General features: G+C 55.8%; 11 protein-coding genes across 11 annotated transcripts; 6 read left to right on the top strand and 5 right to left on the bottom strand.

Annotated features, from left to right (window-relative positions):
- Positions 1-155: 155 nt before the first annotated feature.
- QBC33DRAFT_538601 (Zn(2)-Cys(6) zinc finger domain protein) lies at positions 156-1,944 on the bottom strand. The gene is made up of 3 exons (XM_060427907.1): positions 1,515-1,944; positions 1,030-1,394; positions 156-938 (listed from the first exon to the last, which is right to left on the bottom strand). The coding sequence occupies exons 1-3, from the start codon at positions 1,649-1,651 to the stop codon at positions 175-177; spliced, it is 1,266 nt and encodes a 421-aa protein (XP_060283758.1). The 5' UTR covers positions 1,652-1,944; the 3' UTR covers positions 156-174.
- A 568-nt stretch (positions 1,945-2,512) lies between these two features.
- On the top strand, positions 2,513-3,711 carry QBC33DRAFT_70984 (uncharacterized protein). Its single transcript, XM_060433008.1, has 2 exons — positions 2,513-2,750; positions 2,832-3,711. Exons 1-2 carry the CDS (start codon positions 2,631-2,633, stop codon positions 3,636-3,638), a joined length of 927 nt encoding a protein of 308 aa, XP_060283757.1. The 5' UTR covers positions 2,513-2,630; the 3' UTR covers positions 3,639-3,711.
- On the bottom strand, positions 3,663-5,093 carry QBC33DRAFT_538599 (phosphotransferase enzyme family-domain-containing protein). The gene has a single exon (XM_060427906.1). It carries the CDS (start codon positions 5,044-5,046, stop codon positions 3,784-3,786), a length of 1,263 nt encoding a protein of 420 aa, XP_060283756.1. The 5' UTR covers positions 5,047-5,093; the 3' UTR covers positions 3,663-3,783.
- A 381-nt stretch (positions 5,094-5,474) lies between these two features.
- QBC33DRAFT_491888 (histidine phosphatase superfamily) lies at positions 5,475-7,435 on the bottom strand. Its single transcript, XM_060425484.1, has 5 exons — positions 6,650-7,435; positions 6,363-6,593; positions 6,178-6,295; positions 6,006-6,110; positions 5,475-5,942 (listed from the first exon to the last, which is right to left on the bottom strand). The coding sequence occupies exons 1-5, from the start codon at positions 7,209-7,211 to the stop codon at positions 5,516-5,518; spliced, it is 1,443 nt and encodes a 480-aa protein (XP_060283755.1). The 5' UTR covers positions 7,212-7,435; the 3' UTR covers positions 5,475-5,515.
- A 177-nt stretch (positions 7,436-7,612) lies between these two features.
- QBC33DRAFT_619639 (uncharacterized protein) lies at positions 7,613-8,592 on the bottom strand (the record flags this gene model as incomplete). The annotated part of the gene is made up of 2 exons (XM_060432744.1): positions 7,613-7,806; positions 7,890-8,592. The coding sequence occupies 2 exons, from the start codon at positions 8,590-8,592 to the stop codon at positions 7,613-7,615; spliced, it is 897 nt and encodes a 298-aa protein (XP_060283754.1).
- Positions 8,593-10,591: 1,999 nt separating this feature from the next.
- On the bottom strand, positions 10,592-11,511 carry QBC33DRAFT_451584 (glycoside hydrolase; the record flags this gene model as incomplete). Its single annotated transcript, XM_060424613.1, has 3 exons — positions 10,592-10,693; positions 10,760-11,330; positions 11,408-11,511. 3 exons carry the CDS (start codon positions 11,509-11,511, stop codon positions 10,592-10,594), a joined length of 777 nt encoding a protein of 258 aa, XP_060283753.1.
- A 1,930-nt stretch (positions 11,512-13,441) lies between these two features.
- On the top strand, positions 13,442-15,230 carry QBC33DRAFT_515086 (general substrate transporter; the record flags this gene model as incomplete). Its single annotated transcript, XM_060426075.1, has 2 exons — positions 13,442-13,605; positions 13,712-15,230. 2 exons carry the CDS (start codon positions 13,442-13,444, stop codon positions 15,228-15,230), a joined length of 1,683 nt encoding a protein of 560 aa, XP_060283752.1.
- A 1,121-nt stretch (positions 15,231-16,351) lies between these two features.
- QBC33DRAFT_472164 (general substrate transporter) lies at positions 16,352-18,336 on the top strand. Its single transcript, XM_060425202.1, has 4 exons — positions 16,352-16,663; positions 16,747-17,238; positions 17,316-17,745; positions 17,814-18,336. Exons 1-4 carry the CDS (start codon positions 16,500-16,502, stop codon positions 18,309-18,311), a joined length of 1,584 nt encoding a protein of 527 aa, XP_060283751.1. The 5' UTR covers positions 16,352-16,499; the 3' UTR covers positions 18,312-18,336.
- A 1,008-nt stretch (positions 18,337-19,344) lies between these two features.
- On the top strand, positions 19,345-23,175 carry QBC33DRAFT_578278 (fungal-specific transcription factor domain-containing protein; the record flags this gene model as incomplete). The annotated part of the gene is made up of 6 exons (XM_060431051.1): positions 19,345-19,365; positions 20,433-20,495; positions 20,569-21,118; positions 21,200-21,730; positions 21,803-22,196; positions 22,275-23,175. 6 exons carry the CDS (start codon positions 19,345-19,347, stop codon positions 23,173-23,175), a joined length of 2,460 nt encoding a protein of 819 aa, XP_060283750.1.
- Positions 23,176-23,781: 606 nt separating this feature from the next.
- On the top strand, positions 23,782-25,145 carry QBC33DRAFT_559020 (PrpF protein-domain-containing protein; the record flags this gene model as incomplete). The annotated part of the gene is made up of 2 exons (XM_060429934.1): positions 23,782-24,156; positions 24,228-25,145. 2 exons carry the CDS (start codon positions 23,782-23,784, stop codon positions 25,143-25,145), a joined length of 1,293 nt encoding a protein of 430 aa, XP_060283749.1.
- A 488-nt stretch (positions 25,146-25,633) lies between these two features.
- QBC33DRAFT_559019 (uncharacterized protein) lies at positions 25,634-26,749 on the top strand (the record flags this gene model as incomplete). The annotated part of the gene is made up of 1 exon (XM_060429933.1): positions 25,634-26,749. One exon carries the CDS (start codon positions 25,634-25,636, stop codon positions 26,747-26,749), a length of 1,116 nt encoding a protein of 371 aa, XP_060283748.1.
- Between the last annotated feature and the right edge of the window lie 5 nt (positions 26,750-26,754).

The raw sequence follows: 26,754 nt of genomic DNA, 5'->3' as shown, positions 1-26,754 counted from the left end.
GCCGGGGTTCCTACGATGTGAGAAGTGTTTGGTTTTCTTTATACATCCATAATCTATGACCCGATTTCTATGACCCGGGAAGCCCCAAGCGACTTTCTTTTCCTTCCTTCCGTGTGTATCATCCCCCCCCACCCCCTCCTTTCCCCACCACCCCAGTGCATGAGATTAAGGAATTCAGCTTTTCACATGCTCGGCAAGCTCCCTCAGTGACGACGTCAAACGCTGCAGCGTCTGCTGCAAGGACTCGGCGTCCATGAACCGAGAGCTCATATTTTGCTTGCTCGCCTTGAGGGTGATCTCGTCCATCCGCAGACGCAGCGTGCTGGCCACGGAGTCGCTCGTGGCCAAAATTCGGCTCGTCAGCAGCTTCTTGATGAGGTCGCCGTCCGCCTCGGGCACCCTCCAGCTGCCGAAGTGGATTGGAGGGAGGCGGCGGCGCGCGTATGTCCCGTGCCTGTACTCTACGCTGAGCCAGTTCAGGGCGGTCTGCAGCACCGTCATGATGAGCAGTACCACCTTTGAGTCGAGGCGGCAGTGGTGACACTCGAGCACGCTCTCGGCGCAGCTCAGGGTCGTATCTGTCTTGGATAGCGTCGTGTCCAGGCAGATGATATCTTGCTTGCGCTCTATCGTGTTAAGGTGGCATAAGTGGTCGGTGAGTCTCTTTAAGCAGCTGCAACAGCCCATCTCGCCCACCTCATTAGATGCCGACGCGGGGCTCCGTCCGGTCGCGACCAACGTGTCGGTCGTGTCTGTCTCGGTCGGGTCCTCCCACGGGCGCTTCCCGTCAGGGGCACTGCGCGGGACGAATCCCCGCCATTCTGCAGTGGAACAGATGCGTTGGTCGTCTCCCTCGGAGTCCTCCGAGACGCTCAACATAGTATCGTGGGTGGTGGTGGTGTTGGCGGCGACGGCACTGGACTGGTCCTTTTGAGGGCCTGTTGTGAAGCCCCGTGGTCTCGTCAGCAAGAACGGCTCGAGAGAAAACACAAATACGGCGCTCGTGCGTTCGCGAGGGCTCAATCTCACCAGACATGCCCCACGGAAGCTTTTCTGTTGGCTGGCTCAGCAAGCCCCGCTGCGATGAGTGCATATTTAGCGACCGCTCCTCTGGCCAGACCGCGTCCAAGGTGCCACTAAATCCCATCAAGTCCGCGTCCATCCATCCTGGCAAAGCATAGGCCTCGGATCCTCGCGAGACATCGAAAGTGCCTGAGTGCGAGGAAAGCTGTATTTCGTCGCTGAGTGCCGGATACGGGTCTAGGCTGCCGGTGTGGGCATGTGGGACTGCCGCCCCGGGCGCCGTGGCGGCCAGCTTCTCGAGTGTCTTCTTGTTGCGGCTGCCTTTTGGCTTGCCTAACCTGCTCATGTAGCTATACTGGCACTCCAGATTGCTACGTACATTGTCAGTTCTCTCCCTGCCGTAGTATTTGATTGCAGTAGATAAGTGGGACGACGAGGAAAGTGATCGAGGGAGAGATTCCAGGGTTGGGGCACCAGGGGGTAACACCAACCCGTCACGGCACCTCGCACATGGGTCCCCGCCAGAGCATCGAACCTTTGAGCCATGACAGGAGTCGCAAGCCAGGCGTAGCCTTTTGGCAGCGTGTGCCTCAGATGCGGTTCTCTGCGTTGCTGCTTGGGGTTCCATCGGGTGGCGAGAAGAGAGAATATGCCCCGGTCCTCGCCTGGTGAAAGCCCGTGTCGATCGATAAACCACGTAACTTTACAAATGGAAATTAAAATAAAAAAAGGGGGGGCGGCGAAAGGGGCCTACAGCCTACCTAGGTCAGAGAGGTCCCAAGGGGATAATCTAAGCTACCTCACTGTAAGCAGACAGGATGGCGTGCCTCAGCGATCATGCACAGCCGCCCGCATAGGGCCTCTTCTAACAATATGAGACATTAATGGAGTCGCCGCAGAGGGTGGGATATAAAAAAAAAAAAAAAAATTATATAAAAAAAGAGAAACGAAGCAGGCGGCTGGGAAAACGGGAACTTCTAGTCTCGATCCTTCGCACCCCACTCACTGGAATGGAGGTTACATCCTTTTGCGTGGTTCGGTTGGTTGCTTACTTCAGTGCGACGCTCCGGGCCAACAAGCCGCGGTAGCCGTGCCCACGCCTCGGACATACGGCAGGAAAAGGAGTGGAGCTAGGCGAGGGCCCGCATTCATGCTGGATGTGGAGGCTTCGTCGTAGCATTGGAAATAATCCGTAGTTTCCCGGAAGGAATGTCCCTGGATTCGGCTCCGTAAACGGCTGAACTCAAATGCACATCGCGCCATGCGGCGCATGCGGCGACGCCACTGGGCGGCGGCTGTGCCCGAAGTGGACGGCTGTGCCGCGATACTATTGATTGCTGGCAGGATGCTGCGGTAAGCTGGCATATGCATGGGTCTTTTGAGCAGACCCTCCCTAGCCACAGGATCAGAATCCTTCACGCCTCATGCGGGACGGCGCGCATGTGTATGGCGTGATTTATGAAGACACCTTCACACCTTCATAGCTTTGCCCTCCGGACTCGGTTCGTGGTCTCTGGAAACCTACTCCCTTTCTTCCTTGGTTCGACCGGGCACCTGGAATTGTCTATGCCTCCTTGTTACACAACCACCGCCTTCTCCAGCGCACGATGGACTTTTTCTCCGTCCCTCTCCTCGATGGGCTAGTCCACCGGCTCGGCGCCCCTCTCCTTCTCGCAGTGGTCCTCTACGCTGTTGTATCAGCGAAGACCCTCCCATTCGCTTGGCATGTAAGTTTTGGTGTTCCGAGTCCCATTCCTTCCCTCAAGGGTTGACCAGGGTGGGGGCGCGCCGTCCCGGTGCGTACGCAGATGCGTGTTTTCTACGGGTACTTCAGGCACTATTACCTTGACGGGCGCCGTGTACCATCTCGCTCAACGGACGGTGCTCTGACCATTTTCCAACCAACCATCTACACCACTTCCACTCCCCCTGGCGACGTCGACTACAGCCTGCACAAGTCCAACTCTACCTATCTCACCGACCTCGACCTGGCTCGCGGCTATCACTTCTACTGCCTCTTCCGCGTGGGGCTCAAGAAGTATTCTAAGAAGGGACCGATCTTCCCGGCCCTCGGCGGCGTCACCTGCACCTTCAAGAAGGAGATCCGCCCGTTCGAGAAGGTGGAAATCTGGACGCGCGTCTTGTCCTGGGATTCCAAGTGGATCTATCTAATCTCCCACTTCGTCAAGGCCTCCAACGCCCGCCCGGCTCGCTACACGGACCAGCCGTGGCGTAAGAATGCGCCCGGGAGCGCACCCGCGCAGCCCACATTATACGCCACATGCATTTCCAAATATGTCGTCAAGCTGGGCCGGAAGACGGTTCCGCCGGACGAGTTCCTGGCCGCCTGTGGCCTTCTCACGCCCGAGCCAGGAGAAGAGCACAGCGACAGGGCTTCGGGGGCTTCGAGGGCCGCGGCCAATGGGACGACGCCGGCGTGCGGTCGTGTGTCCCGCGAAGAAGGGAGTTCTGATGGATCGCAACCCGATAGCGTTGGTCGAGAAGTAGAGGCACGGAGACAGAAGGGCCTCGTGCTGGCGAACCATATAGCCGCGCTCGATGGTGGGCAAGACTGGTTCACGGGGGATGGTGAGGTAGTCTTTGCCAAGTATTGATCCGTCCTTGAAACTGCCGAGCCTGCTCGTAGCTCAACGGTAGTAGATTCGGCTCCTTCAACTTCAATTATATGTATGCCTCGACTGGTTTGATATTGTGAGACACACGTATTGAAACAGACCCCAATAACTACAGGAAAAGTCGTCAAGATTCATCGATCCTATCTCGCAAACTGTGTGGGTTGCTTCTCCTGGCAGCAACGTCGTCAATCCAGTCATGGATGCGCCTGGCAATAAATTCGTTATCACAGTTCTGCACCGCGAGATCCAGGTCTCTCTGCATCGTGCTCGAGTTAAACACGTCCACCCAACCTGGCTCCAGTCTCGCCATCTCACCGAGGAAAACCATGCGCAAGGTTGTGAGTTCATATTCCATCAAGTGTTCCCAATAGAGGTCCGCAGGCTCGCCACCGGCGGTTCGCTGGTACCTCGTCGGGTCGGGTTTCGTATCTCGCGGCGGACCTTCCAAAAACGAAGGATAATAGCACGCCTTCCAGCGTGGCAGGGCTGATACGCACTCCCAGTCCACCACACCGGTAAGAGCACCGCTGTCGTCGACAAGGATGTTGTGCCGAGAGAGGTCGTCGTGAAAAAACATAGAGGGCTCATCTTCCAAGTGATCAATAGGGAGTATTTGGCCCACAAGCGGCACAAGTCTCTTGATAATCTCGAGCGTCCGTTGTGCGTCGTCTATGTCGTCCTCGTCGTCACTATCAATACCACTCCTATCCGGATATTTAGCCAGCGTTGAGCGGCAGTCGTGTTCGCTGAGTGCTAGGCGTGCTTCCATCCAGTCTTTGCTCGAGGAGAAGGGCCCGCGGCGTACATCTTGGTGGATATGATCACCCCAGAAAAAATGCATGGACACAATCCAGTCCACCTTGGGAGGCGACGCGGTGTAGATATTCCCAATGCCGCTCAGTTGATTCTTGAAAAGGCTAGATGAGTATGCGGCAAACCGCTTGGCGAGTCCCTCCTTAGCCGGGTATGACAATGATTTCCACGCATCAGCCAGCGGCTTCCCAGGCAATTTTGCCATCAGGATCCATTCGAAACCGACAGGATTCGCTCTGGAAGCCTCGTAGGCGAGAACCCTAGGTACTGGGACATTCGTATTATGGCGCATCCTGTCCATGGTCGCAACTTCGCTGAGCGTCTTGTATCGCGGATCGACCGGTAAGGCTACACGCAGGATGAGGGCTTCCGCTTTTTTGGACATGGTAATATCGCATAGTTTGTTGAATGCGCCTTGAGCAAGAAGTGACATGTTTATCGTGCCCGCTTCTATCATGCTGATCGACTCGACCAGCTGCTTGGCAGCTTCCAGGTCTGGCTCAAGCGTCCATGTCGGCTCGAGGCCAATGGTTTTGGTGACCCACTGGAGGCCCTGGAATTCCGTTCCCGCCATTGATTAGTGGTGGGATTGAGACTGTGTGGAGTTTCTTTGAGAAGAGGTGAAAGGGCTTGTCGACATGCAGTGCTTAGGTTTCGAGCAGTTAGGTTTTCGGAAGCCGGCATGATTTTGTCCGCCCCGAGAGGTTCCCGTCCCTCTACTACCTTAATTATATAAATAACTGCAGGATTTATAGTTTCAAGACCAACACCTAAACACGATGCATTAGTAGGCAAGCGAGCGCGACGAGCGACGAGAACGCGAGGTCAACGAACATTGGGCCAGCTACGAGATAGTGTGCTCCTCCCCGGTACCTCTCCCTAGTTGACCGGACTTGTCAATTCAATAGATAAAATGGGACCCTTGATGGTTCCCTCTTCTATTATCTTATAGAAGAAGAAGAAGAGCAGGGTAATGCGGTATAATTACTATATTAATGAATGGCCTGGCCTACTTCGTACCGTAACCATGACTATCATTCGACTTACGCACCTTGGTACGGGATATAGGTGCGAGTTTCAAAGTTGTTTGTCGTCGTGGTATTGTAATCCCAGAAAAAAGACAGGTATTGGGGGTAGCTTGCATCGACACCGCAGGTGCTGGTATAATCCGGGAGCATCTTAGTCACAAGGGAGGTGTAGTTCGCCAACGAGCACGAGAAGCCAGGCCCGTCCTGGCACCCGGTGAAGGGCACGACAGCCTCGTTCAGCACGATTCGCACGTATGTGTCGCGCTTAGTGACGGCGGTCTCGTTGCACGCCATCCGCTCCAGCGTGAGATGGCCGCCCATGGGCATGATGTCGCCGATCGAGTACGGGTTCGGGAACGGAATGTGATGGAGCGGGAGGTCCTCAGCGGGACTCGAGATACCGAGAGCTGCGAGGATCGGGGTTATGTTGGTGTCGTGGGCGCTAAATAAGCCGTCAGCGTCAAAGTTTCCGGATAAGTTTTCGGGTAGGATGAGGGAAACTTACAAGCTCCAGAAAATGGAGCCGGCCTTCTTGGGCCCCTGATTCAGGAGGTGGAGGGTTGCGTTAGCGTAGACGGCGCCAACAGCCTTCATGTTCTTGTCGCCAGGACTGCACCCACATCAGCTCTCCGAACTTTTGCTCGCATCACTCGCAGTTTTGCGCAGAAATAACTTACCCGGCACAGTAGTAGAACTGTAGATCCTGGGTGTACCCGAAGCTGACCCACTCGTCCATGGTGAAGACATCAACCCAGTCGGAATAGCCGCGCACGTTGAGCTCGAAGGCGGCCATTTCTGAGCATTGTTGGTCAACAGCGGGTTCAGTTTGGCACACAAATGAAAGAGGCGGTCTTGATCTCACGCATTAGATTGAACACGTCGGTGGAATCCAGCTCAAGGCCAGGATTCTGCCTGCCCAACCTCGCCGCGGCGACGTCGAACTGGGGCATATACCGCGACAGATTGTTGCACACGCTCGTGTCATTGTCCTTTGGGCAGTATGGCGTCAGGCTGTTTGCGCCCATTTTCCCGCTCTCGGAAATGATGTTGAGCGCGGCCGAGGTTGAATAGTTCCAGCCAAAAAAGCCCTCACCTGCGATGCAACGTCAGTCCACGTTTGCTTCTTCCGCAGAGTCGCAAGATACACACCGAATTTCCTTGCCGTCTGAATGACGCGCTCGTAATCGCTCGTGAACATTGGCACGGTCGAATTCGGCTTCTGGTCCCACAGATGGCCGTACCGGACGCGGTACTCGGCGCCGTGCTTATACGATCCGAGCAAGCCACTATACGGTCCGGCCTCGGACTCGAGCTCCACATAGCCCAGGTCCGGAATGAAAAATTGCCAACGGTTTAGAAACTCGAGATCGTCCCTCCAGCTGCTGACCTTGGAGCCATACAGCTTCTCGAGCGTCTTGAGCATGTTCTCGCTGTCCCCAACAAGCGGGTACCGCTCGCCGTGGCGCCTGAGCATCATGACCTGGTCGACAGCGCACCCCTCGGGCGGGTCACGGCCGATGCCATAGGCGGCACGGTTCACATAGGGTCCGTACCCACCAAGGTGCTTCAGGATAGAATAGCCGTCCTGGAAAGATTGGTCATAGGGCGCGTTCATGGGATAGCGGCCGCTACTACCCGGCTTGTTGGGAGTGTAGCCTGCCACAACTGCCGCGGTGCCGACAAGGGCAGCGAGCATTGAGAGAGGCGCCATGGGTGGATTGTTCGATAGCCCGCGTCAAGGCGAAGGTCGTTTGGATATTCGGTAGTGCCGGACTGGCGAGTGTCCGGGCGGGGGGGAATCCGGGGCTTTTCTACGGAAGATAACCTCCTTCCTGTCACAACCCCGCCCCCCTCTTGGGGTAACATACCAATTCATACGTTACAGAAAAACTTGATCTTCGGTTGCTCCCGTACTATTCGATGCCGATTCCTGCGATAACAGGAATCTCGTCTTGTCGCAGGCAGGGAACCTCCTGCAGGAACCGGACAGGTGTGCGGGGGAGTGCGGGGAAGGAGCTCGGAAGTCGGGCCTTTGCTTTCCCTCACCACTATTCCCGGAAGGTAATATTGCGAATTAAAATTATTATCATTATCTACTAAGGTGGTTCTGAACTAGGTGCCAACAAGAAAGTACGTGAATGCCATGTTTGGAAAGATCTCGGCCGGAAATGAAAATTGGTCTGGTGTCTTGTGCTTCTCCTCCGACACCCACCAGCCCCTTTCCTTCCCTCCTCCCCCATTTTCCTTTCTAGAGCGTGCGCCATCATGATAGCCCACAGTGCTACAGCGCCCGGAACCAGGATCACCTGTGATATCGGTTGTGTCAAGCGAGCCGAGCTACTGCGGCAGATTGATGTCTCTGAGCTCTCCGGCCACTTCTGCCCCTTACAGAGCAGGAACTCCATTTTTGATGCGACCTCTGACGCAAGGGAAGACACTGCCTTGACAGCACACGGATCTGGACCTTTATCGACGAGGTTTAAGCATGTGTCGGGCTGGTTGTAGCTCGGGTAATAGGTCTCGTGACCTGTCACGTTGTATGCCACGATCGGGAGCGGGCAAGAGTCGTCTGAAGGGATGATGTCGGGAAGCTTGCCTTCGCTGCTTACTGTGAAGTGAAGCGAGCCCCGGATATCGGTGTACTTGATGGAGGCTGGCGGGCTATCCGGCGCCGTGCTATTCAGCGCTGCAGTGCAGTTGGGATTAAGGACGAACATCCAGTCCAGCCGCCAATGTGGAGAGGTTGAGTTGATGAGGCGCGTAGTTGCTGAGATGACGTAGTAAGTGTCCTTCTTTGTGAGTGACGCGATAGGCACGTCTGTCATTTGTCCCACGCTGTTGAGTTGTCCTAGTATGTCAGGTCCCATGGTCAATAAGAGATCGAGCCCAAAATCCATCATCGCTGGGGCGCCACGGACGGCCACCACGATGGGAAAGGGGAAGACGGGTTTGTAGGTGTCATTTCTCGGAAAGACCAGGTCCAACTCAAGAGCCCTGGGGAGCGTAGTCAAGTCTTCTTTGGCCTGCTTCGCCGACACAATGGTTCCGGAGAAGGCGCAAAGGCAACAGAGCAGAAACGACAATGAAGGCATCGTAGGAGGGATTTTCGTCAAGCATCTGCGGTAGCAGGGGGATTCTCACAGCTTGTCAGGGGGAGAGAGGGAGGGGGAGATGGTAGAGGGTAGAGTCGCGTTGACTGTAGCGAAGGACTCCTTGGTGGCTGTCGAGACGGCTCGTGTTCGAATTTTGGAAAAAGAAGACTTGTTCAAGCAGCCCAGAAGCAGCCCAGTGGCAAAGCAGGAAATAATGACATATGGGTATGGTTGATTGAACCAGGAGATATACGGCCGGCTTGAAAGGGGGAAACACAACTTATGCAACACGATCCGGAGGGGTACCAATCCAAGCGCGGTCGCTTGCAGGCACCGCCGTAAGGCAACTTAGCTGCCGAACGAGTATTGCCATTTGCTGCGTAACAAATTGAGCACGCATGATTGAGGCAGCACGTAATCTTAAAACGACTGTCCAATTTAGCCGACAAATGCATCGCCTCGTCTCTTCGCGTCGTGTCGAGGACGCCAAGCCTGTGGGTTGGCTGGCTGGCGAAGTAATTAGAATCCTGCAACTCATGCAGAGCCCATAGGAGCCAACGGGCTCACTCAAATATCGGCAAAGTGATGGCTGTCATTGATACTGATGTGTCCATGAGAAGGAGGCGGGTGCGCTGCGCACAGGCCAGCTGCCCCACTGTCTGTTTACAGCGTACCTTAGCGTGCTTAGGTAGGTATGTGTTGGAAGTTTATCTACTGGCAAAAGTTCAGGGCCATCTTATCTTACCTACCTAGGTATGGGAGAAGCTATTTTAACCTATCAATCTAACAGCATGCCACTGTCAAATAGGTAGTTCATTTACGTGGGTCCAGAAAAACCCAATTCGTAACGTCCAGCCAGTCCTCTCATTCCATCAGCCAAGTTTTTGTATTCGTTAGTCAGTACGGAGGTAGTCAACAAAGACATCGGTCTATTTGGCCAAGATGTTGCTAATGTGCAGCAGGAAAAGAGAGTTTCTACTTGGTGCCAATGTAAGCCGACAGTCAACAAGCCAAAAGATCTCTGGTGTGACCCGTTAATCTCTTTTGTTCGTTTACTACTATTATAATACACAACTACCAAGTTCCGGTTTGTCTATGCGTTTGTTTGGTATTATCGTGTATTGTCAAGGTGTCAATGAGGTCTCAGAATTACGTAGTATGAGTATTTTCCCAAACCCCTTCATACCTTAATCATTATCATTAAAGTCCAACTGCTCTAGATATGACATTGTCAGCGTCTCAGGGAACCAAAGAACAGTAGGCAGGGTCTCCGGTATCCATCGCATGTATGTACAAACAGTCAGACAATATGGTCACCAATTAACGTTATCATGTAACAAGCTCGAGCTTTGAAAAGAAGCCATGATTATGCTACCCCCTAAACTGAAACTAAAAGCACAGAAAAATGCCAAAGGAAAGAGAGTACACCTCCTATTGTCTATCTCACGACAATGACTGAGACAAGTATTTCTTGGGTGAGTATTCAGAGTGGCTTGTTTTACTAGATCTCAATACAGACCAGAGACGTCTTGTTTTCTGAACGGCTCATAACGAAGACCTCCAAGGTTGGATATTGAAGAGGTCCTTGTCAATCCCAGTGACACAGATGTTGGCTAACCCGGAAAGTACGGTCTGCAGGTGAGAGATCTCTTCGGTAGTGCAGAAATAGGCACACCGACAGATCAGACAAATATCTGTTGGATCCTTCAGCCATGACCTACTCCTGTCCTGATGCTTGGTGGATCATGTAGTATCACTATCTCGGGAAGGACCCAGAGCCACAGAAAAAAGAGCTCTCATGGAATCTAAAGCCCTGATGAAAGTTCAAGAATTCACTTTAAAGAATTGCTTCTGTTAATTTCCACGGCACATAGCCCACAGCCCCATACATCATCTGCTCTTGGGTCAGACCCCTTTGTCCTCCTCCTACTTCAGGCGTAATATGTACAGTACAGTAGATATGTCAGTTACGCTGTTGTTTGTGCTTTATATATCCATTTCATGCAGTGAATTCCCTGGCCTTGACGGCGGCGCTGCCCTTGAAGACGGGAGGGCCGGGAATGACGTATGTCTGAGGGATGGAATGATCATTGATCGGGACCTGATCCAACCAGTCAGCACCGGCTTCGTAGAACAACCTTCTTCGGGGACCACGAGTTATTCTCACCTTGATATTGGCGTCGCCCTGCTTGCAGTAGCCAGGAATGGCCGCCTTCTGTGCGGCACTCGGCTCGGCTGTGCCGCTGCCGGTGACAACAATCTGTGCGCACTCGGCATAGAATTGCGGGGAGTTTGCCTGATGGAGGGCAATCAACTCGTGGCGGATCAGGTAGTTGCCAGGGGCGAGTCCGGCTGGGATTGTGCTGGTCCACTGCTTATTGCCGCCCACAAGCTTGGCAATGTCCCACCCAGAGGGAGTTTCGGTGTCGAGGAAGACCTTGACGCCGTCTCCGTGGAAGCCAGCCTCGTCAATCTTGAACCAACCAGAACCAGAGCCATCGCAGGCACTGAAAGCACCAGCACACTTGTACATCCAGACCAGGATTGGTCCCTGGCTGTGTGTCCATTGTCCCCAGATAGCTGAGACGCTGTCGCCTGGCTTAACTGACGCATTTAGGCTTGCCGAAGTGCCGCCGTTGCAGCGGAGTTTTGCGTCAGTGACAGACGTTACGGGGTTGTAGTCAGACCATTGTCTTTGGATGACGTTGGGAGAATTGGACGGAGAGAAGCCTTGGTAACTACAAGCCCATTGTTAGCTGCTGATGCTGCGAAGAAGTGTAGCCAAAGCAAAAGGTGCATGAGGAGAGAGGCTCACCCTGGGTAGGCTGTGCCGGCGATAACGTAGCTAGTGACAGCGCCGTGTGCAGCAGCCCCCGCTGCAAGCAGGCCGACTGTACTGATAACTGAGGCGACGTGCATGGCGGATTCCCAAGGTAACAAGGTATTTATGGTAGCGGTAGTACAAATGGAGACGAGGGGAAGAGACTGTCGTTGGGTAAACAGAGATGGTGGTTGAAACCAAGAAGACCAGGACCACCAGATCGTGAGGCGGTGTGCGAGAATTATTATATCAACTTCTTAATACACTCTGAGCTATGCCAGCCAAAATTCCCGCCAAGCTTTCCCCAGGTTTTCCACTGTCGGCTCCCGGCCCATCCATTATTTATCGGCTAATATCCCCAATGGTGCAGGTTATTGCGCCTTATCTACACATGACGAGTTTCCAGGGCAGGGACTGGTTGGAGAGACCTTTCGGCAAGCAACCATATTAATATAGAGTACCTCCGTTATATAAGCTGCTGTGTCGCCCTCTGCGATGCCGAAAAGAAGCACCGAAGATTCCGTTTCGATATTGACTCTGAGCCGGGATGGAAGCATGACGTTCCAACGAAATCAATTTGAAGTCAATATATTCGCGTGGGCCGCTGCGGTAGGTATCCTGGAGAAGCCATAGGGCGACTGGCTGTATAGCCGCTGGCAGCTGCCTTTTGACAGACGATCATATGCCGAAGCACACCCCACACGGCTGGTCTCGCTGCTTAATTAAACCACAGAATCAAGTTACTGCAGGCACCTGTCGCCTTCGCCATGGAAGCCGGGGAGTGGAGGACCGTGATAAACCATGCGCGCATTAGTAAAGGGTGATGAGAAAAAAAGCCAAAAAGCCAAGGGCGGGAGCGGGATCAAAAAGCAGCCACCCGCGCTAACCCACAATCTCGCTTTGACCTGAGTTCCATTTCGTCAATCTGCCGGCGGATTAACTAGGATCCCGAGTATGCCAGGCGCAGCGGTACCGTCCATCACTCCTGTCGACGCTACCGTGCCTACCTACCTTGCCAAAGCCAAAGCTTGTTTACCACAAACATGGGAACGAACGAACCGCCAGGTCTGGATGCTACAGCCGCGATATCCTGCTCATTTCGTCGCGTTCATGTTCCACCCCACTCCAACTGGTGGGACGACCCATTGCTGAGGACACCACCCTACCACCAAATTATTTCGTGCCACTTCTAGAATTACCGATCTCACCAATAATTACCTACCCTGCCCCCCACACTCAAAAACGACACGACAAGCCGTGGTTTTTACACTCAGTAATTATGCTCTACAAGACGTGACAGATATCATTCTGTGTGCACGTAGAAAAGTGGGAGGACAATCAAAACAACGCATATGTGTGCAGTACGTCGCCATGACAAGTGAGCAGCAGCCACCAACATCCATTATCTGCGCAAGCAAGTTTACTTGGCTCCATGTCCCGGCACGCCCGGGCAAAGCTCGCCGAAAGAATGGCCGTGTACCACTGACCCGGTTCCTCGAGTATGGGCCCTATGGGGGCTTGAAGGCAAACCGTACACAGTACTGGAGCATGTCAGAACAACTGAGAATAACTGAGGTGCAGCTTGCAAACACGATTCAGTGTATTCGCCACTAGCTGGTCCAAATCCAGCCCAGCAGTGGCCATGTGAGCATTTTCTCTTGTCCTCCGACGCCTCCCTATCCGAAACTTGGCCGAAATGGCGTGGGTCGGATGGGACCGACAAATCAGGGGACCTCGGCGCCCCACATTTGCCGTCATCACCGTGGTCCTGGCCGGGTTGCTAGCAAATTATAGGCCAGGGCGCCGATCACAGTGGGAAATCAATGACGATGGTTCCCGCCGTCTACCGCCCCACTGACCCTTCAAGAGCCGCGCTGCCACGCTATTGACGTCAGCAGAAGAATCAAGACATGGATATAACTTACACACGTAGCTACGCTCTTCCAGTAACTAACTGCGAATCCACAGCATGGCATCACCATTCCCAAATTTCCCCCTCTGTTCCTTACAATTGACGCTGTTTTCGCCATGAAGGGGCTACTTAGGAAGGTTAACTTTGACAAGTATAATCCCGAGTCCGAAAAGGTCGAACATGACCTTCGCGGCGACGACGGGCTCGACTACTCCCCCCTGCCGCGGGTGACATGGCGATCCTTCAGCATGGGAATCCTTGTGTCGATGGGCGGTATGATGTAGGTTGTTTTGTTCCCGAATTATTGATCCACCCCCCCGCCCGTACCTATCCATCCCGCGTTTTGCGCAGGACCATCGCTGATGTGATGTTGAATGTCTTGCCAGCTTCGGCTATGATACGGGACAGATCTCGGGCTTCCTGGAGATGCCCGACTTCTTGGCGAGGTTCGGCCAGCCAGGAGGAGATGGGCCGGGGAAAACCCACCACTTCAGTAAAGTGAGGTCTGGCCTCATCGTCGCCCTGCTGTCCATTGGCACCCTCGTCGGCGCCCTCATCGCTGCTCCGATTGCCGACCGCATCGGCCGCAAGTTCTCGCTCTCGTTCTGGTGCATCGTTGCGTCCGTGGGTTTCGTCATCCAGATCGCGGCGTCGACGGCATGGTATCAGATCGTCATCGGCCGTTTCGTCACGGGCCTTGGCGTCGGCGCGCTCAGCCTGCTGGTCCCCATGTACCAGGCCGAGACTGCGCCGCCGTGGATCCGCGGCGCCATGGTCTGCGCCTACCAGCTGTTCATCACCTTCGGCATCTTTCTCGCTGCCTGCTTCAACTACGCCACCGTCACCCACCAGGGCGGGAACTCGGGCTCCTGGAGAATCGTCCTCGGGCTCGGCTGGGTGTGGACGCTGATTCTCGGAGTTGGCATCCTGTTCTTCCCCGAGACACCTCGATACGACTACCGGCGCGGACGGGGTGAGAGGGCGAGGGAGACGTTGTGCAAAGTCTGGGGCGCCCAACCGAACCACTTCAGCATCCGCGGTCAGGTCCGGGAGATCGAGGAGAAGCTCGAGGCCGAGGGCCAACTATCGTCCAACCCGTACACCGAATTCACGGGCATGTTCAGGGCCCCGCGCATGCGGTATCGCATCATCCTCGGCGTGGTGCTCCAGGCCTTGCAGCAGCTCACGGGTGCCAACTATTTCTTCTACTACGGGACGACCATCTTCGAGTCCGTGTCGATCGACTCGTTTGTCACCCAGATCATCCTCAACACCATCAACTTCCTGACCACCTTCATCGGCCTCTACCTCGTGGAGCATTACGGCAGACGCAAGTGCCTCATCGTCGGCGCCCTCTGGATGTTCATGTGCTTCATGATCTTCGCCTCGGTTGGCCACTTCAAGCTCGACCAGAAAAACCCGCAGAACACGCCAGGGCCCGGCATCGTGCTGATTGTGTTCGCGTCGCTGTTCATTCTCGGCTTCGCGACGACGTGGGGCCCCATGGTGTGGACCATCATGGCCGAGGTGTTCCCGTCCCGGTACCGGGCGAAGGGCATGGCTCTCTCGACGGCCAGCAACTGGACCTTCAACTTCCTGATCGCCTTCTTCACGCCCTTTATCATAGGGGCCATCGACTTCCGCTACGGCTACGTCTTCGCCGCCTGCAACCTGCTCGGCGCGGTGGTCGTCTACTTCTTCGTCATCGAGGGCCAGGGCAGGACGCTCGAGGCCATCGACACCATGTATCTCCTGCACATCAGTCCCCGCAAGAGCTCCAAGTGGGTGCCTCCACCGAGAGAGGAGATGACCAAACTGAGAAAGGCCGCGGGGATAGAGCTGCCGACGCGTAGCAGTGTCGACGGTGGCGCTACGAGCGGTGCATCTGAGCATCACGAGGTGTAAAAAGGGGAGTTGTTGGAACGGCGTACAGGTTAGGGGTGTTGGGTAATTAATTGTTGGGTGGGCGCATTTTTAGGGCTTCGCGATACATCTACTCGTTCTCGTCGTCTCAAATTTGCGTCATATGTATCGCGATATTGTGCAGTTTCAGTTTCAGACTGGTAGTTTGATCCTTTTTTATATCCACCTCGATAGCCTCAGTTTCGCGATCAGAGGAGTCAGGCCAAAAGCATTGGCGAGACTGATGATATTCTTGTTTGTTTTGTCGGCGCTAGTGCCATGGTTAATCATAGCTGTGACATCTTCAACCTCTCCCACATTCTATTTCTCTGCATCTCCCTCGTCTACGATGGCTCCTACTCCTAGGCAAGGTCCCGTTGGAGCCCTGGATGTGCGGGAGCCAGGCCAATGCCCCGTGACCAAGGTTCCCTCAATTGCGCCGTGCTATGCCTCTGCCTGTTCGAGTCAGTGACCTTGTAAATGTCGTACCCGGCTGGAGCGTCCCACAAGTAGGACCACTTTCATCTTCGTAGCCCTAAACCCATTGCTATGACCCGGCAGCATTGGAGGACCGACAAGTCACCTCCAGGATACTTCTGTTAATTTGACATGTGGGTATGCGATTTGTGTGGGAGCTTAATTACGTTCAACAATGAGTTACTTTTACCTAGCCGACAAAGTCAATACGTTATAGGAATAATTACCAATTACTCCGTATAATAATTACTATCCCAGCACACGCACACTCTACTCTTAGTCTCCTAGTTCATGAAATAAATTGTCCGTCCGAATCTCTCCCCCTTAAGCAACACATCCCGATCTTGAGGTCCTCTTGCCTCTTGCTGACAGGTTCTTCACGTAACTATATGTTCCCCCGCACTCAAACACCCGTCTTAGACGGGATCGAGTGGCTACCTGACCACCCGCAAGATCGACAACACGATCGGCATTCGAGGTTTCCCGCGGCAGTGAAGTACATCCGCGGGAGCAGTTTAGTCGGCAAGAACGCCGAACACTGCTAAGCGTGACGCTAAGGAGACCTCCGTCTTCCTAGCCATCTCCATCTCCCCGCAACTCCACAAGTGTCGACGGCAGTTTCCCCGCATCCCCCAAATTCTTGAGGATGGAGATATAACACGGGGCGGCTTCGTCCTTGGTCTATTCTGGCGCTCCGGACGTTGGCAACATCTCGGTGGAAGCCATCGAGAGGCACAGGCATAGGCACAGGCACAGTCAACACCTTCGACACAAATCTCTGCCAAACTAAACACAATGCGAGCCTCACGCCAGAACATAGACCTGGGCGTGCCGGCCCCGCCAGAGGTCTACAACTACCGCGTCTATGCCCTTGCCTTGATCAGCAGCATGGGCGCGGTCATGTTCGGGTACGATCTCGGTTTCATCGGGACCGCGCTCGAGCTGGCATCTTTCAAGGAGTACGCAAGGCCCTCCTCCCAATCCGACTAACTCGCCCCCCTCCATGAAAGTCGCAACGCAAGCTAACCACACCAACCCACAGGGACTTCGGCCTCGCCCACGCGTCCGAGTCCGCAAAGTCTGCCTTCTCCGCCAACGTCGTCTCCCTCCTGCAGGCCGGGTGCATCATCGGCTCCCTCGCGGCCGGCCCGTTCAGCGACCGGTGGGGGAGACTCATCACCCTGTTCGCCACAGCCGTCTTCTTCAACGTGGGGTCGGCCATCCAGACCGGGGCGCGCGGATCCGAGGCCCTGATGCTGGTGGGGCGCGGGATTGGCGGCATCGGCGTCGGCGCCGCGAGCATGATCGTACCCCTTTATGTGGCCGAGGCGTCCCCGCCGCATATTCGGGGGCGACTTATTGGTATCTACGAGATCGGAGTGTCGATGGGCACTTTGATTGGGTTCTGGATTAACTATGGGCTTGCGAACAACTTGCCGTCGAACTCGACGCAGTGGACGATTAGTTTCGCCGTCCAGTTGATCCCGGGGGGGTTGCTGATGATTGGCATCTTCTTCATTCCGGAGTCGCCCAGGTGAGGAATTGGCAATTCACACCCTCTGTGCGAACGGTATTGTGTTGGATATTACCAGCTAACCATCCGAACTACAGATGGCTCGCCAGAAAGAAGGGACGGGCAGCCTGTGTCGAAGTATTGCAGCGGCTGCGAAACATCCCGGCCGACCACCCGTACCTGCTGGAAGAAATCCACAGCATCTTCCAGCAGCTCGAGCATGAAGAGGCAATAGCCGAGGGAACCGGGTTTAAGCCCATCCTGAAGGAGATTGCAAAGTCGGGGAACAGAAAACGGCTCGGGATCGGCTCGTTGATGTTCGTTTTCATGCAGATGGCAGGGTCGAACGCCATCAACTACTACTCGCCCGCCATCTTCCGAAGTATCGGTCTGACAGGATCAAACACGGGTTTGTTTGCCACGGGAATCTACGGCGCTGTCCGGTTTGTAGCGATTCTGTTCTCCATGATTTTCGTCGTCGACCGTTTTGGTCGCACGAGGGCGCTCATGGCGGGAAGCGCGGTCATGGTGAGTTTCCCCCAAATTGATTACAAGATACGAGTCCTGCGAACTCTAACCCACCCCCGTGTCTCAAGGCATTTGCAATGTGGTTCATCGGAGCCTACATCAAGATCGTTGCGCCTCCATCCACCGGAACGGAAGACATCACCGCCAGTGGCTATGCCGCAGTGGTGATGATTTACGTCTACGCCGTCGGCTGGTGCTTCTCCTGGGCCGGCATCCCGTGGATCTACGCCGCCGAGATCTTCCCGCTCCGCATCCGGTCGCCCTGCATCTCCATCTGCGTGGCCATCCACTGGGTTATGAACTTCGTCATCGCACGGAGCGCCCCCTACATGATCTCCGACATTGGGTACGGCACCTACTTCCTGTTCGCCGCGTGCATGACCCTCGCCATCCCATGGGTGTTTTTCTTCGTTCCCGAGACCAGAAATATCAGCTTGGAGGACATGGATGAGCTGTTTGGCATGCCGCCTGTTGATCACTTGTACTACGATGGCAAGGATGGTGCGGGAGATGAAGAGAAGGCTGGGACAACGGAAGTCGAGACATCGGCTCGCCCTACGACCTAGTGAGCTTGATGCGGGTAGTTCAAATGACATGTAAATAGGCAGTTTGATAACCCCGGCCTGGAAAGTGCAAGTTGCTTCAAGCCCCTGTATCAAGAAAACCGCTGGGTGCTTGGCTGTGATATCTCTCGTCTGTGAACTGGGTGAATACTAGAGGGCTATCGTTCTCGGGGATAGTCCATCCCATTCACCTCACTTATTGCAGCTTCGTGTCTATCCTATTGGCCCTTCTCGTAAGAGATAAGGCGGAAGAGATTATCGGGGAAATGAGTTGGTGCAGCTGGGGTATTTTGACGGAAGGACATGATATGATGATGGTGCTCTCATATCGCACCCAAAATTCTCTGAAATAATTACCAGTCCATAGTTTCAGACTGTATACGCAATGTTTCCCGGACTCCGGCTTGTAATTCTCGTCATTCGTTCCGCAGGAGGCCCTCGGCCGCGCTCACTTTCCGAGTGGATTTATCGTCTCTCAACCCCATCGCGCTTGTTTTCATGCCTGTGTATGTACCTGTATATATGATCTCAACGGTGATTACCTTGACAGCAGCGCAGCAACCTTCTCATATACGGTAAAGACGATGCCGCCACTAAATACCAGCCTCCCCAATCTCATGCTGCTCCCCCTCCAGAACCCCCGGACGCCACTTTCTCCGAATACCATCCTAAAAGCCTCCATAGTACCCGCTCCCCTCGCGCTCTGCGACTTCGTCTTGACCGTGTCAAATGGTTGTGTAGCGTAGACAGTTATCACGCCCGCAATAGCACCGGTAGCAAAGGTCACGGCGCTGCTGTTGGGGAGATTATTCCTTGCGCAGAGATCTTTCAGGACGTTATACGAGCCCATGCGGACTGCAGACGTTGCCGACTGCTTCAACGTCGTTGACACTAGACCCCGGTACAATTCGGAGATGCCAGATTCCCGGATAATCATGCCCGTGGCGTGTACGCCTCCGCGATACCGCCGGGCAGCGGAGTTTGCGTCGTCGATTCTTATTTATGTGTTAGTCACTGCGCTGCCGAAGTTAACACGATGGGGGATGCGTACAATGCCGTCTTGATACGCTCTGTTGGAGTCACTGCCACGACACTTTCGACACATCCGGCTACCATGCCGGCGAGAATTCCCCGACCGGGAGTCAAGCGGCCTGTCTCGTCGACCAGTGCATTCCTGATAGAATCGAACGACAAGAAACGTACCCCAGCCTTGAACGTCGTGCCCTGGGGTGGGGAGGTGAGGTGAGAGGTATGCTCGCACAGGCAGTTTGGATGAGGTCAGGGGTTTCACATACCAGGATCAACGCTGAACAGCCCGAGTACACCGAGCTGATCCCATCGCTTCTCACAGCCAGTGTAAGGACTTTGAGAGGATTGGATGACGAGCCAGCAGCATGTCGATCGAGCTGAAGTCTGGTCTTGGCGTACTCGAATGGATACTAAGGCTGGAATGTCAGCTCACTCGTAATTATATGCATTAAAAAAGGCATAGGAAAAAGGCAATCCCATGCATTCAGGGACAGACCTACAGTTGCAGTGGCCTCAACCGCCCCCGCAACTCCGCCTGCTACTAGGGATATGGCGGGGGATATTTTTGCTTTCTTCGCAGCCGGCTGGGCATCCACGGCGCGCACAGGAGGCTCGCGGCTAGGCGAAGCGACGATCAGGCTTGACATTGTAGTAGCGGAAGGGGTTTGAAGGAAGAGAAGAGAGCCTCCCAGAGAAAAATAAGAAAAAATAGTCAGCGACGGAAGGAGTTTGTTTGTTCTCTGCTAATATCTCAAGCCAATGACACCTTCACAAGCAGATATCTACCTCTGTCCAACGGTAACAAGTCCAATTCAGGGGTAAACTCAGGAGTACTTGAGTGCGCCCGAAATTCCCCGACGGCCCGATACAGCTGGCTCGGGGTCGGTGCACTTGCCGAGGAAATTCTTGCCGCGGAAAGGGCACTCGGCGGGTGCGGGGTAGTTGGAGACTGATCGTCATAGGAGACCCACTAGGTACTTTGCGGCATCTTCTACCCGTCACATCTCACTCACTCTTCGCCCAACGAACCTTCACTTGCCACGGGCTACAGCGTGCCATACGAATGGAAATACTATGAATATGTCAATCCCACAGACGGCGTCGGGTAACCCTAGGAAACGGGCCGTGGAAGCCTGCACTTTCTGCCGTCAGCGCAAGGTGGGTTGGCCGCGGCAAAGAGCCCACTGCTATTCTTTGGACGAGGGTTTGCTGACCCAGCCTGGAAATCCAGATCAAGTGCAACAACGAACGGCCCGTGTGTGCGAACTGCAGGACATACGGCAAGGATTGCGTATACGAACCCCTCGGCCGCGACTCGTCACACTCGCCGTCAACGGCCCGCGCGCAGGCACGCCCACAGGCTTCCCGCCGCCACAACAAGACCAGCCGGAGGAGGCCCTTGTCGTCCCGCGTCGCGGCCAATGACCTGCCCGAGGCCGAGCCTGACGCGTCCCACGTCGCCGGGAGTGATGGACCGGACCCCGCTTCCGCGAGCACGAGCCAGAACCCGAGCTCGACCCCGAACGGAGCCCAGGAGCGGACGCCGTTGGCCGCCTCGGACCAGGACCGGCACGCGCCTCGGCTCGGCCGCAGCCGCGAGGGCTTGCCCTCCCCTGGCGTCTCCCGCCTAGTCGTATCCGCCAACGGCATCTCGAGCTACCACGGCCAGACCAGCGCCCTGTTCGATGAGAACCCGCAGGACCGGCTGCACGGCGAGTTCCGCCCTCGCGTGCCCGATGAGTGGGTTGAGAAAGGCCTCGTGGCGGAAGCGGCGAAACAACGTAAGTTGGGATACCTACCCGACTTGGGTTGAATTGATGATGTGTAAATCCGCTGGGTAGTGGTGTTGACAGTTTTGGCAGGCCAGCTCGAAGAGTTGAATTTCCGCTCGGGCAAGCTGGACTTCGACACGGTCGATCCCGACCTGGGGATGCACCTCTTGTCGCTGCATTGGAACAGGCAGCACCACTCGTTTCTCATCACATACCGACCGGCCTTCATGCGGGACATGGCCTGCGGCGGCCCGTATTTCAGCAAGCTTCTTCTCAACGCCATCTACTTCGGGTCCGCCAAGTTCAGCCCCCGCCTCGAGGTCCGGAAGGACCCCGACGACCCCCGGACCGCCGGGTGGAAGTTTCGGGAGAGGGTGCGCGAGCTTCTCGGTGGCTCATTGGATCGCAGTGACATCACTACCATACAGGCGTTGCTGGTCATGACGAACTCTCTCTTCGCCTTGGGCGATGAACGGAGTGCCGCTTGGCTTTACGCTGGCCTGGCCTTCCGGATGATAATAGACTTGGGACTGCACGTTGATGTCGCCGATGGGGCGGGCGCGAGGAAGTTCTCCGACGAAGATGTCGAAATCAGGCGGCGAGTTTTCTGGGGAGCTTTTGGTATGTTCCAGCCCTCCAGCACTGCCCTTGACTGACTCGCCTGCTTGATTCTGGCTAACGATTATCCTTCAGTTGTCGATAAAATCCAGAGTCTTTATCAGGGTCGTCCAGCAAGCCTGAGGGAATCAGATGCCCTGGTCCCGATCAAGTTCCTCGATACCTTCGAAGAGTTTGAGTACTGGACGCCGTTCGCCTACACCCCGCAGCCCAGCCCCTACCCCGGCTCAGCTGCCCATAGCGTCTCGACCTTTACCCACCTGTGCAAGCTGTCGGTGACCATGAGCGACATTCTGAGCAACATATACACAGAGCGCAGCTTTAATGGAAGTCCCATGGACCTGTCCAAGTTGATCCAGAGCCTCCACTCGAAACTCACCACCTGGAAAGAAGCATTGCCTCCACATCTGGCCGTCGAGACCGGCGGCGACCAGGTTCCATGCCCGCCGCCTCACGTGCTCAGCCTGCAGTAGGTTGACCCTATCCAAACAAAAATCCAGTGAAACGAGTGAATGTGTTTCCCAGCTAATATTGAGGCCTCTCCCAGCGCAATGTACTACGTGTTGATCATCCTCCTTCACCGGCCCTTTGTCGCAGACGGTCATCTCCACAACATGTCCCGCTCTGTGTCGGTCAACTCGTTCATCGAGTGTGCCTCGGCAGCCACCAACATTGTCACCCTCCTCCGAGCATACGATCGGGCATTTTCGGTGCGTCGGGCTCCATATCTGATATCGTACGCCACGTACGTTGCGTCGACAATCCTCGTCCGCATCGCCGCCAAGCGCGGGCGCGCATCCGAAGCACATAGCAGCCTCGAGACCTGCCTTGCCGTCTTCCGCGAAAACCAAGAGACGAACTGGGCGGTCAGGAGGGCGAACCTCGTGGTCCGGAATGTTATGAAGCGCCTTGGAGTTTCCATCGACGAAAGCGAGCAAGATCTGCAGATACACGTTGACAAGGACACGGAGCCCGCCCTGCCAACGGCTCAACCACCCCATCCGACACACGGGGCCGGTCCGCTGGGTGGTCCAAACGGCGATGGCCGGCCGACTGGATCTCCCAGCAACAATTGGCTCAATATCGACGAGATCATACAGAGTTTCGTCCGTGAAGCTGGCGAAGCGGGCGAACAAGGCAACCAACTGCACAGCGGGACGGTCCAACCGGTGTTTCCCATGCTACAACAAGTCGGCTCGTCGGCGCAGGGACACGGAGGCGGCGTCACTCTCCCGGTCCCGCAATCATTGCAGTACGGCCATGGAGCGACACATTCGCGGCCCAGGGACCACAGTACCGGCCAGGACTTCTACGGGCATGTGGCGGCCTGGCAACAACACCCGGGGCCCGACATCGTGCTTGGAACTGGTTCCGTGGATGATCTGCTCTTTGGTTTCAACGGATCGGCGCTGGACAGCTTTCCTAACCTCAACTGGGAGCCGATATAGCCGCCTGCCTGTAACGGGCAAAAGCCGAGTTCCACTTTTGACTTTTTTTTAGTGGAGAGTCCTGGCTCTCAGAATTGTCGGAATCAATTTGATGACCCGCGGGATGTTATGACCACCACTCCCGCGGGAACGATCCCGCACACCATTCCATTCAGGGGCCACACCCTTCCCGCGGTCCGTCTCCACCATCTCGACGCGATCGTCCCCAGCAAAGCTCACAATCCAGAAGGACTTCGCTCCACCACTCCAATGCCGTCAGCCATGCGTTGGACTTCTCCTTGCCGTCCCCCACGGGAGTCCAGAGACGAGTTGGTTTCCAAGATGGCCCAATTTATAAACCTTTTTCTTCCCTTGGGTCGCATATACCCTCTCAGCATACTTCGACCATCGGGCCCCTGATTGGTGTATGTGTATGCTATCAACCATCTACCAGCTGTTTTACCAATTGACTGCATTGCTCTCTAGAGAGCTACGTGTGTACCTGACCACACCCTATCCTCCCGCAAGGGCATGAGATTTTCCTCCGTGCGCCGCCTCGCAACATACGCCACTGAGATAGCACATGCGACCGAGTGCCTTGCACACCCCTTCGCATACCTCGCCGCAATGGCCCGCCACACCATGACCAGACACACCCTCCCTGCCGTATGGATGCGGGCGGGGACCTCGAAGGGGCTGTTCATCCACGGGGAACATCTGCCCGCCGATCAGACCCAATGGGTCGGGCCTCTTCTCGCTGCCATGGGCGGCGACTCTCGCCAGCTGAACGGCGTCGGCGGCGCCACTTCCACGACGTCCAAAGTCGCTGTCGTGAGCAGGTCGGCGAGGGAGGGGGTTGATGTTGACTACACTTTTGCCCAGGTGTCGGTCGGCGGTGGAAAGGTGGACTTGAGTGGTAACTGCGGGAACATGGCCTCCGGGGTTGGCCCCTTTGCGGTTCAGGAGGGACTGGTGCCGCGGCCAAAGAACGGAGAGTCGAAGGTAATCGACCCATAATGTGGTATCCCGGCGCTAGCCTCTGCTCCCCCATCAACCCGCTGACAAACCCGCAGGTTGACGTCTGCATATTTAACACGAACACGGAGCGGACCATAGTCGAGACCATCGAGATCGACAATAACGGGGACTTCCAAGAAGACGGGAACTATGCCATGCCGGGCCTACAGGGCATAACAGGGAGCGAGATCAAGGTCGCCTTTGTGAGCCCCGCGGGCAGTATGACCGGCCGACTCTTCCCCACCGGCAACCCCATCGACTACCTCACCATCGACACGACGTCGCCCGGGGACGAACCACTGCACATCCGAGCGACCCTCCTCGACGCGGCAAACCCCTTCGTCCTAGTCGACGCCTCGACGCTCCCGCCCCCGCTCCGGGACCCCGCCGCCCGCGCCGACGACCCGGCTTACCTCTCCCTCGTCGAGTCCATCCGCCGCCGCGGCGCCGTGCGCATGGGCCTTGCGGACAGCGACGCGGCGGCGGCGCGCGTGCGCGGCACACCCAAGATCGCGCTCCTCTGGCCTGCCTCGGGGCCGGACGCCGACGTGAAGGTCCGGTCCTTCAGCATGGGCAAGGCGCACCCGTCGCTGCAGCTCACGGGCGCCGTGTGCCTCGGCGCGGGGCTGTGTCTGCCTGGTACGGTGCCGCAGCGTCTGGCCGAGGGGGGGTTGTATGGGGGGTTGCCGACGCCGGCGAGGACGCCGAGCCCGAGCGAGGTTGGCAGGGGGAAGGCTGAGGCGGGGAGTGTGGTGGTTGGCGTTGAGGGGGCCGAGGGGCAGGAGCAGGGGCGGGCCCGGGCGTGTGATATTGCACAGACGGTGAAGATCGAGCACGTCTCTGGCCTGATTGAGGTCGAGGTCGTGACGCGGAGTTTCTTGGATGGGGCGGAGGCGCGGGTTGAGGTGGACAGGTGCGTTGTTTCGAGGACGGCGAGGAGGCTGTTTGAGGGGAATGTGTACTTCTATCTTTAACAGGCCGTTGAAGCCCAGTGACATAATGAGGCGTAGAAATATCGTAGACTACCTAAATATCATAGAGTAAAGATATCATCATCGAGTCCCTCGCCACGTCCCAGCCAGACATGAGCTTGCCACCAGATTATCCTCACCAACCCACCACCTTTCTTCAAGCACCAAACAATGTCTTTGTATGCACTGGTGAATGGGGGTTCCATTCACCAGAACCCAGGCGAGCAACTCCCTGCTGGAACACACCACGTCCGGATAGTCAATCGCCCCCTATCGTGGACTTATACACCTTATGGGTGTCAAACCTCGTGAAGGCTGCACAAGTGACATCCTCTGTTCTCGAGGCAACTTGCCACTTCATTCCTTCCTCAGTTATCTTCCAGGTTTCACCCAACGTACCAGGCCTCGAAATATTTTCCACCTTTCACATCTTTCACACCCCAACCATATCTACTATGCACGACTCCAGCAAGTTCGCATTCAAGATCGCCATGGCACCGCTAGAGACTCGCCACACATCGCCCTTCGACCGGTATCTCCCCGGCCAGGTTATCACTCTCAACGTTGCCGAGTCATCGGACACCCTCTCGGTTAGGATCTCCCGACTTCAAACACCGCACACACTGTCATGCAGCATGGTCGTCGACATCCTAGATGGCTGGAGCAAGGAGGACAGCGTGCCGACAACCGCGTTTCTGAAGCTCTTCGACCGCCGCTTTGCCGAATCATTCCGTCGAGACAACTACATGAAGCCATGGAGCAAGGATCTGGAGAAAGAATACATCTCTGCTCCGAAAAGCGACATGGTCAAATTCCTGCATCAACTCCACAATAACCCGAAAGCCGTGATGAACACAGATCAAGGTTGGGACGACGCAAAGAACGAAGCATTTCTGGCCGACGAGATGCGCCGAATGCACGCGACCGAGACGAGAGTCTACAAGACGCTGAGCGCCAGTCAGGGGAAGCAAATCCCGTGCCTGTACGGCTCTGTCGACGTCGCCATGGCGGTACAAGGCGGCACACCCCGGCAGAGGCAAGAAGAGCTCTTTTCCGTCGGGGGCATCCTGATCGAATACATCCCCGGCTTCACGCTCAGGGACATGCCAGCCGCCGCCCCGCGGTCGTCGTGGCAGGAAATTGTGAACCAGGCACTTGAAGCAGTCGACATCCTCGGAGACCACGGCATACTGAACAGAGACGTGCATCCCGGCAACTTCATGGTTCTACCACTGCCCGAGCACCACCACCAACATCCCCGGGGCTACCGCGTCTGCATGATCGACTTCGGTCTGTGCCAGTTTCGCGGACCCCACGAGTCCGACGTCGAGTGGGGCCAGCGGAAATTCGAGCAGGACGAGGAGGGCGCCGTCGGGTTGGTCATGAAGGAAATGTTGGCGGGGCAGCACGGATTCGACCTGCGCTATCGGGACTCGGGGAGGTATTGCGAGTTTGCGGGGGCTGGAAAGGCGGAGCGCTTGACGGATGAGGACCGCATCAGAATGCGCAGGTCCGGGGGAGTAGACATGGTCAGCATTCCACGCACTTGCTCACATTATGGCTGGATCGGTGATCAGGGGATCTTGCAAGGGCATCAAAGTGGTTAATTGAT

Source organism: Phialemonium atrogriseum (assembly GCF_030411735.1).
Source record: "Phialemonium atrogriseum strain 8032-3 unplaced genomic scaffold QBC33scaffold_12, whole genome shotgun sequence".
In the NCBI taxonomy this organism is placed as follows: Eukaryota; Fungi; Ascomycota; class Sordariomycetes; order Cephalothecales; family Cephalothecaceae; genus Phialemonium; species Phialemonium atrogriseum.
This window is presented reverse-complemented; position numbering and strand designations above follow the sequence as displayed.

What these genes read in the sequence shown, in the direction of transcription:
- QBC33DRAFT_472164 (XM_060425202.1), top strand. Translation starts at nt 16,500, where the DNA reads ATGCGAGCCTCACGCCAGAACATAGACCTGGGCGTGCCGGCCCCGCCA. An exon ending in GAGCTGGCATCTTTCAAGGA is followed by an intron (nt 16,664 to 16,746) that starts GTACGCAAGGCC and finishes ACCAACCCACAG; the next exon opens with GGACTTCGGCCTCGCCCACG. An exon ending in TGGCGGGAAGCGCGGTCATG is followed by an intron (nt 17,746 to 17,813) that starts GTGAGTTTCCCC and finishes CCGTGTCTCAAG; the next exon opens with GCATTTGCAATGTGGTTCAT.
- QBC33DRAFT_538599 (XM_060427906.1), bottom strand. Translation starts at nt 5,046, where the DNA reads ATGGCGGGAACGGAATTCCAGGGCCTCCAGTGGGTCACCAAAACCATT.
- QBC33DRAFT_491888 (XM_060425484.1), bottom strand. Translation starts at nt 7,211, where the DNA reads ATGGCGCCTCTCTCAATGCTCGCTGCCCTTGTCGGCACCGCGGCAGTT. An exon ending in TCAGACGGCAAGGAAATTCG is followed by an intron (nt 6,594 to 6,649) that starts GTGTGTATCTTG and finishes GTTGCATCGCAG; the next exon opens with GTGAGGGCTTTTTTGGCTGG. An exon ending in CAGTTCTACTACTGTGCCGG is followed by an intron (nt 6,111 to 6,177) that starts GTAAGTTATTTC and finishes ATGTGGGTGCAG; the next exon opens with TCCTGGCGACAAGAACATGA.
- QBC33DRAFT_70984 (XM_060433008.1), top strand. Translation starts at nt 2,631, where the DNA reads ATGGACTTTTTCTCCGTCCCTCTCCTCGATGGGCTAGTCCACCGGCTC. An exon ending in CCCTCCCATTCGCTTGGCAT is followed by an intron (nt 2,751 to 2,831) that starts GTAAGTTTTGGT and finishes GTGCGTACGCAG; the next exon opens with ATGCGTGTTTTCTACGGGTA.
- QBC33DRAFT_538601 (XM_060427907.1), bottom strand. Translation starts at nt 1,651, where the DNA reads ATGGAACCCCAAGCAGCAACGCAGAGAACCGCATCTGAGGCACACGCT. An exon ending in TGTGCGAGGTGCCGTGACGG is followed by an intron (nt 1,395 to 1,514) that starts GTTGGTGTTACC and finishes CAATGTACGTAG; the next exon opens with CAATCTGGAGTGCCAGTATA. An exon ending in GCTTCCGTGGGGCATGTCTG is followed by an intron (nt 939 to 1,029) that starts GTGAGATTGAGC and finishes GCTTCACAACAG; the next exon opens with GCCCTCAAAAGGACCAGTCC.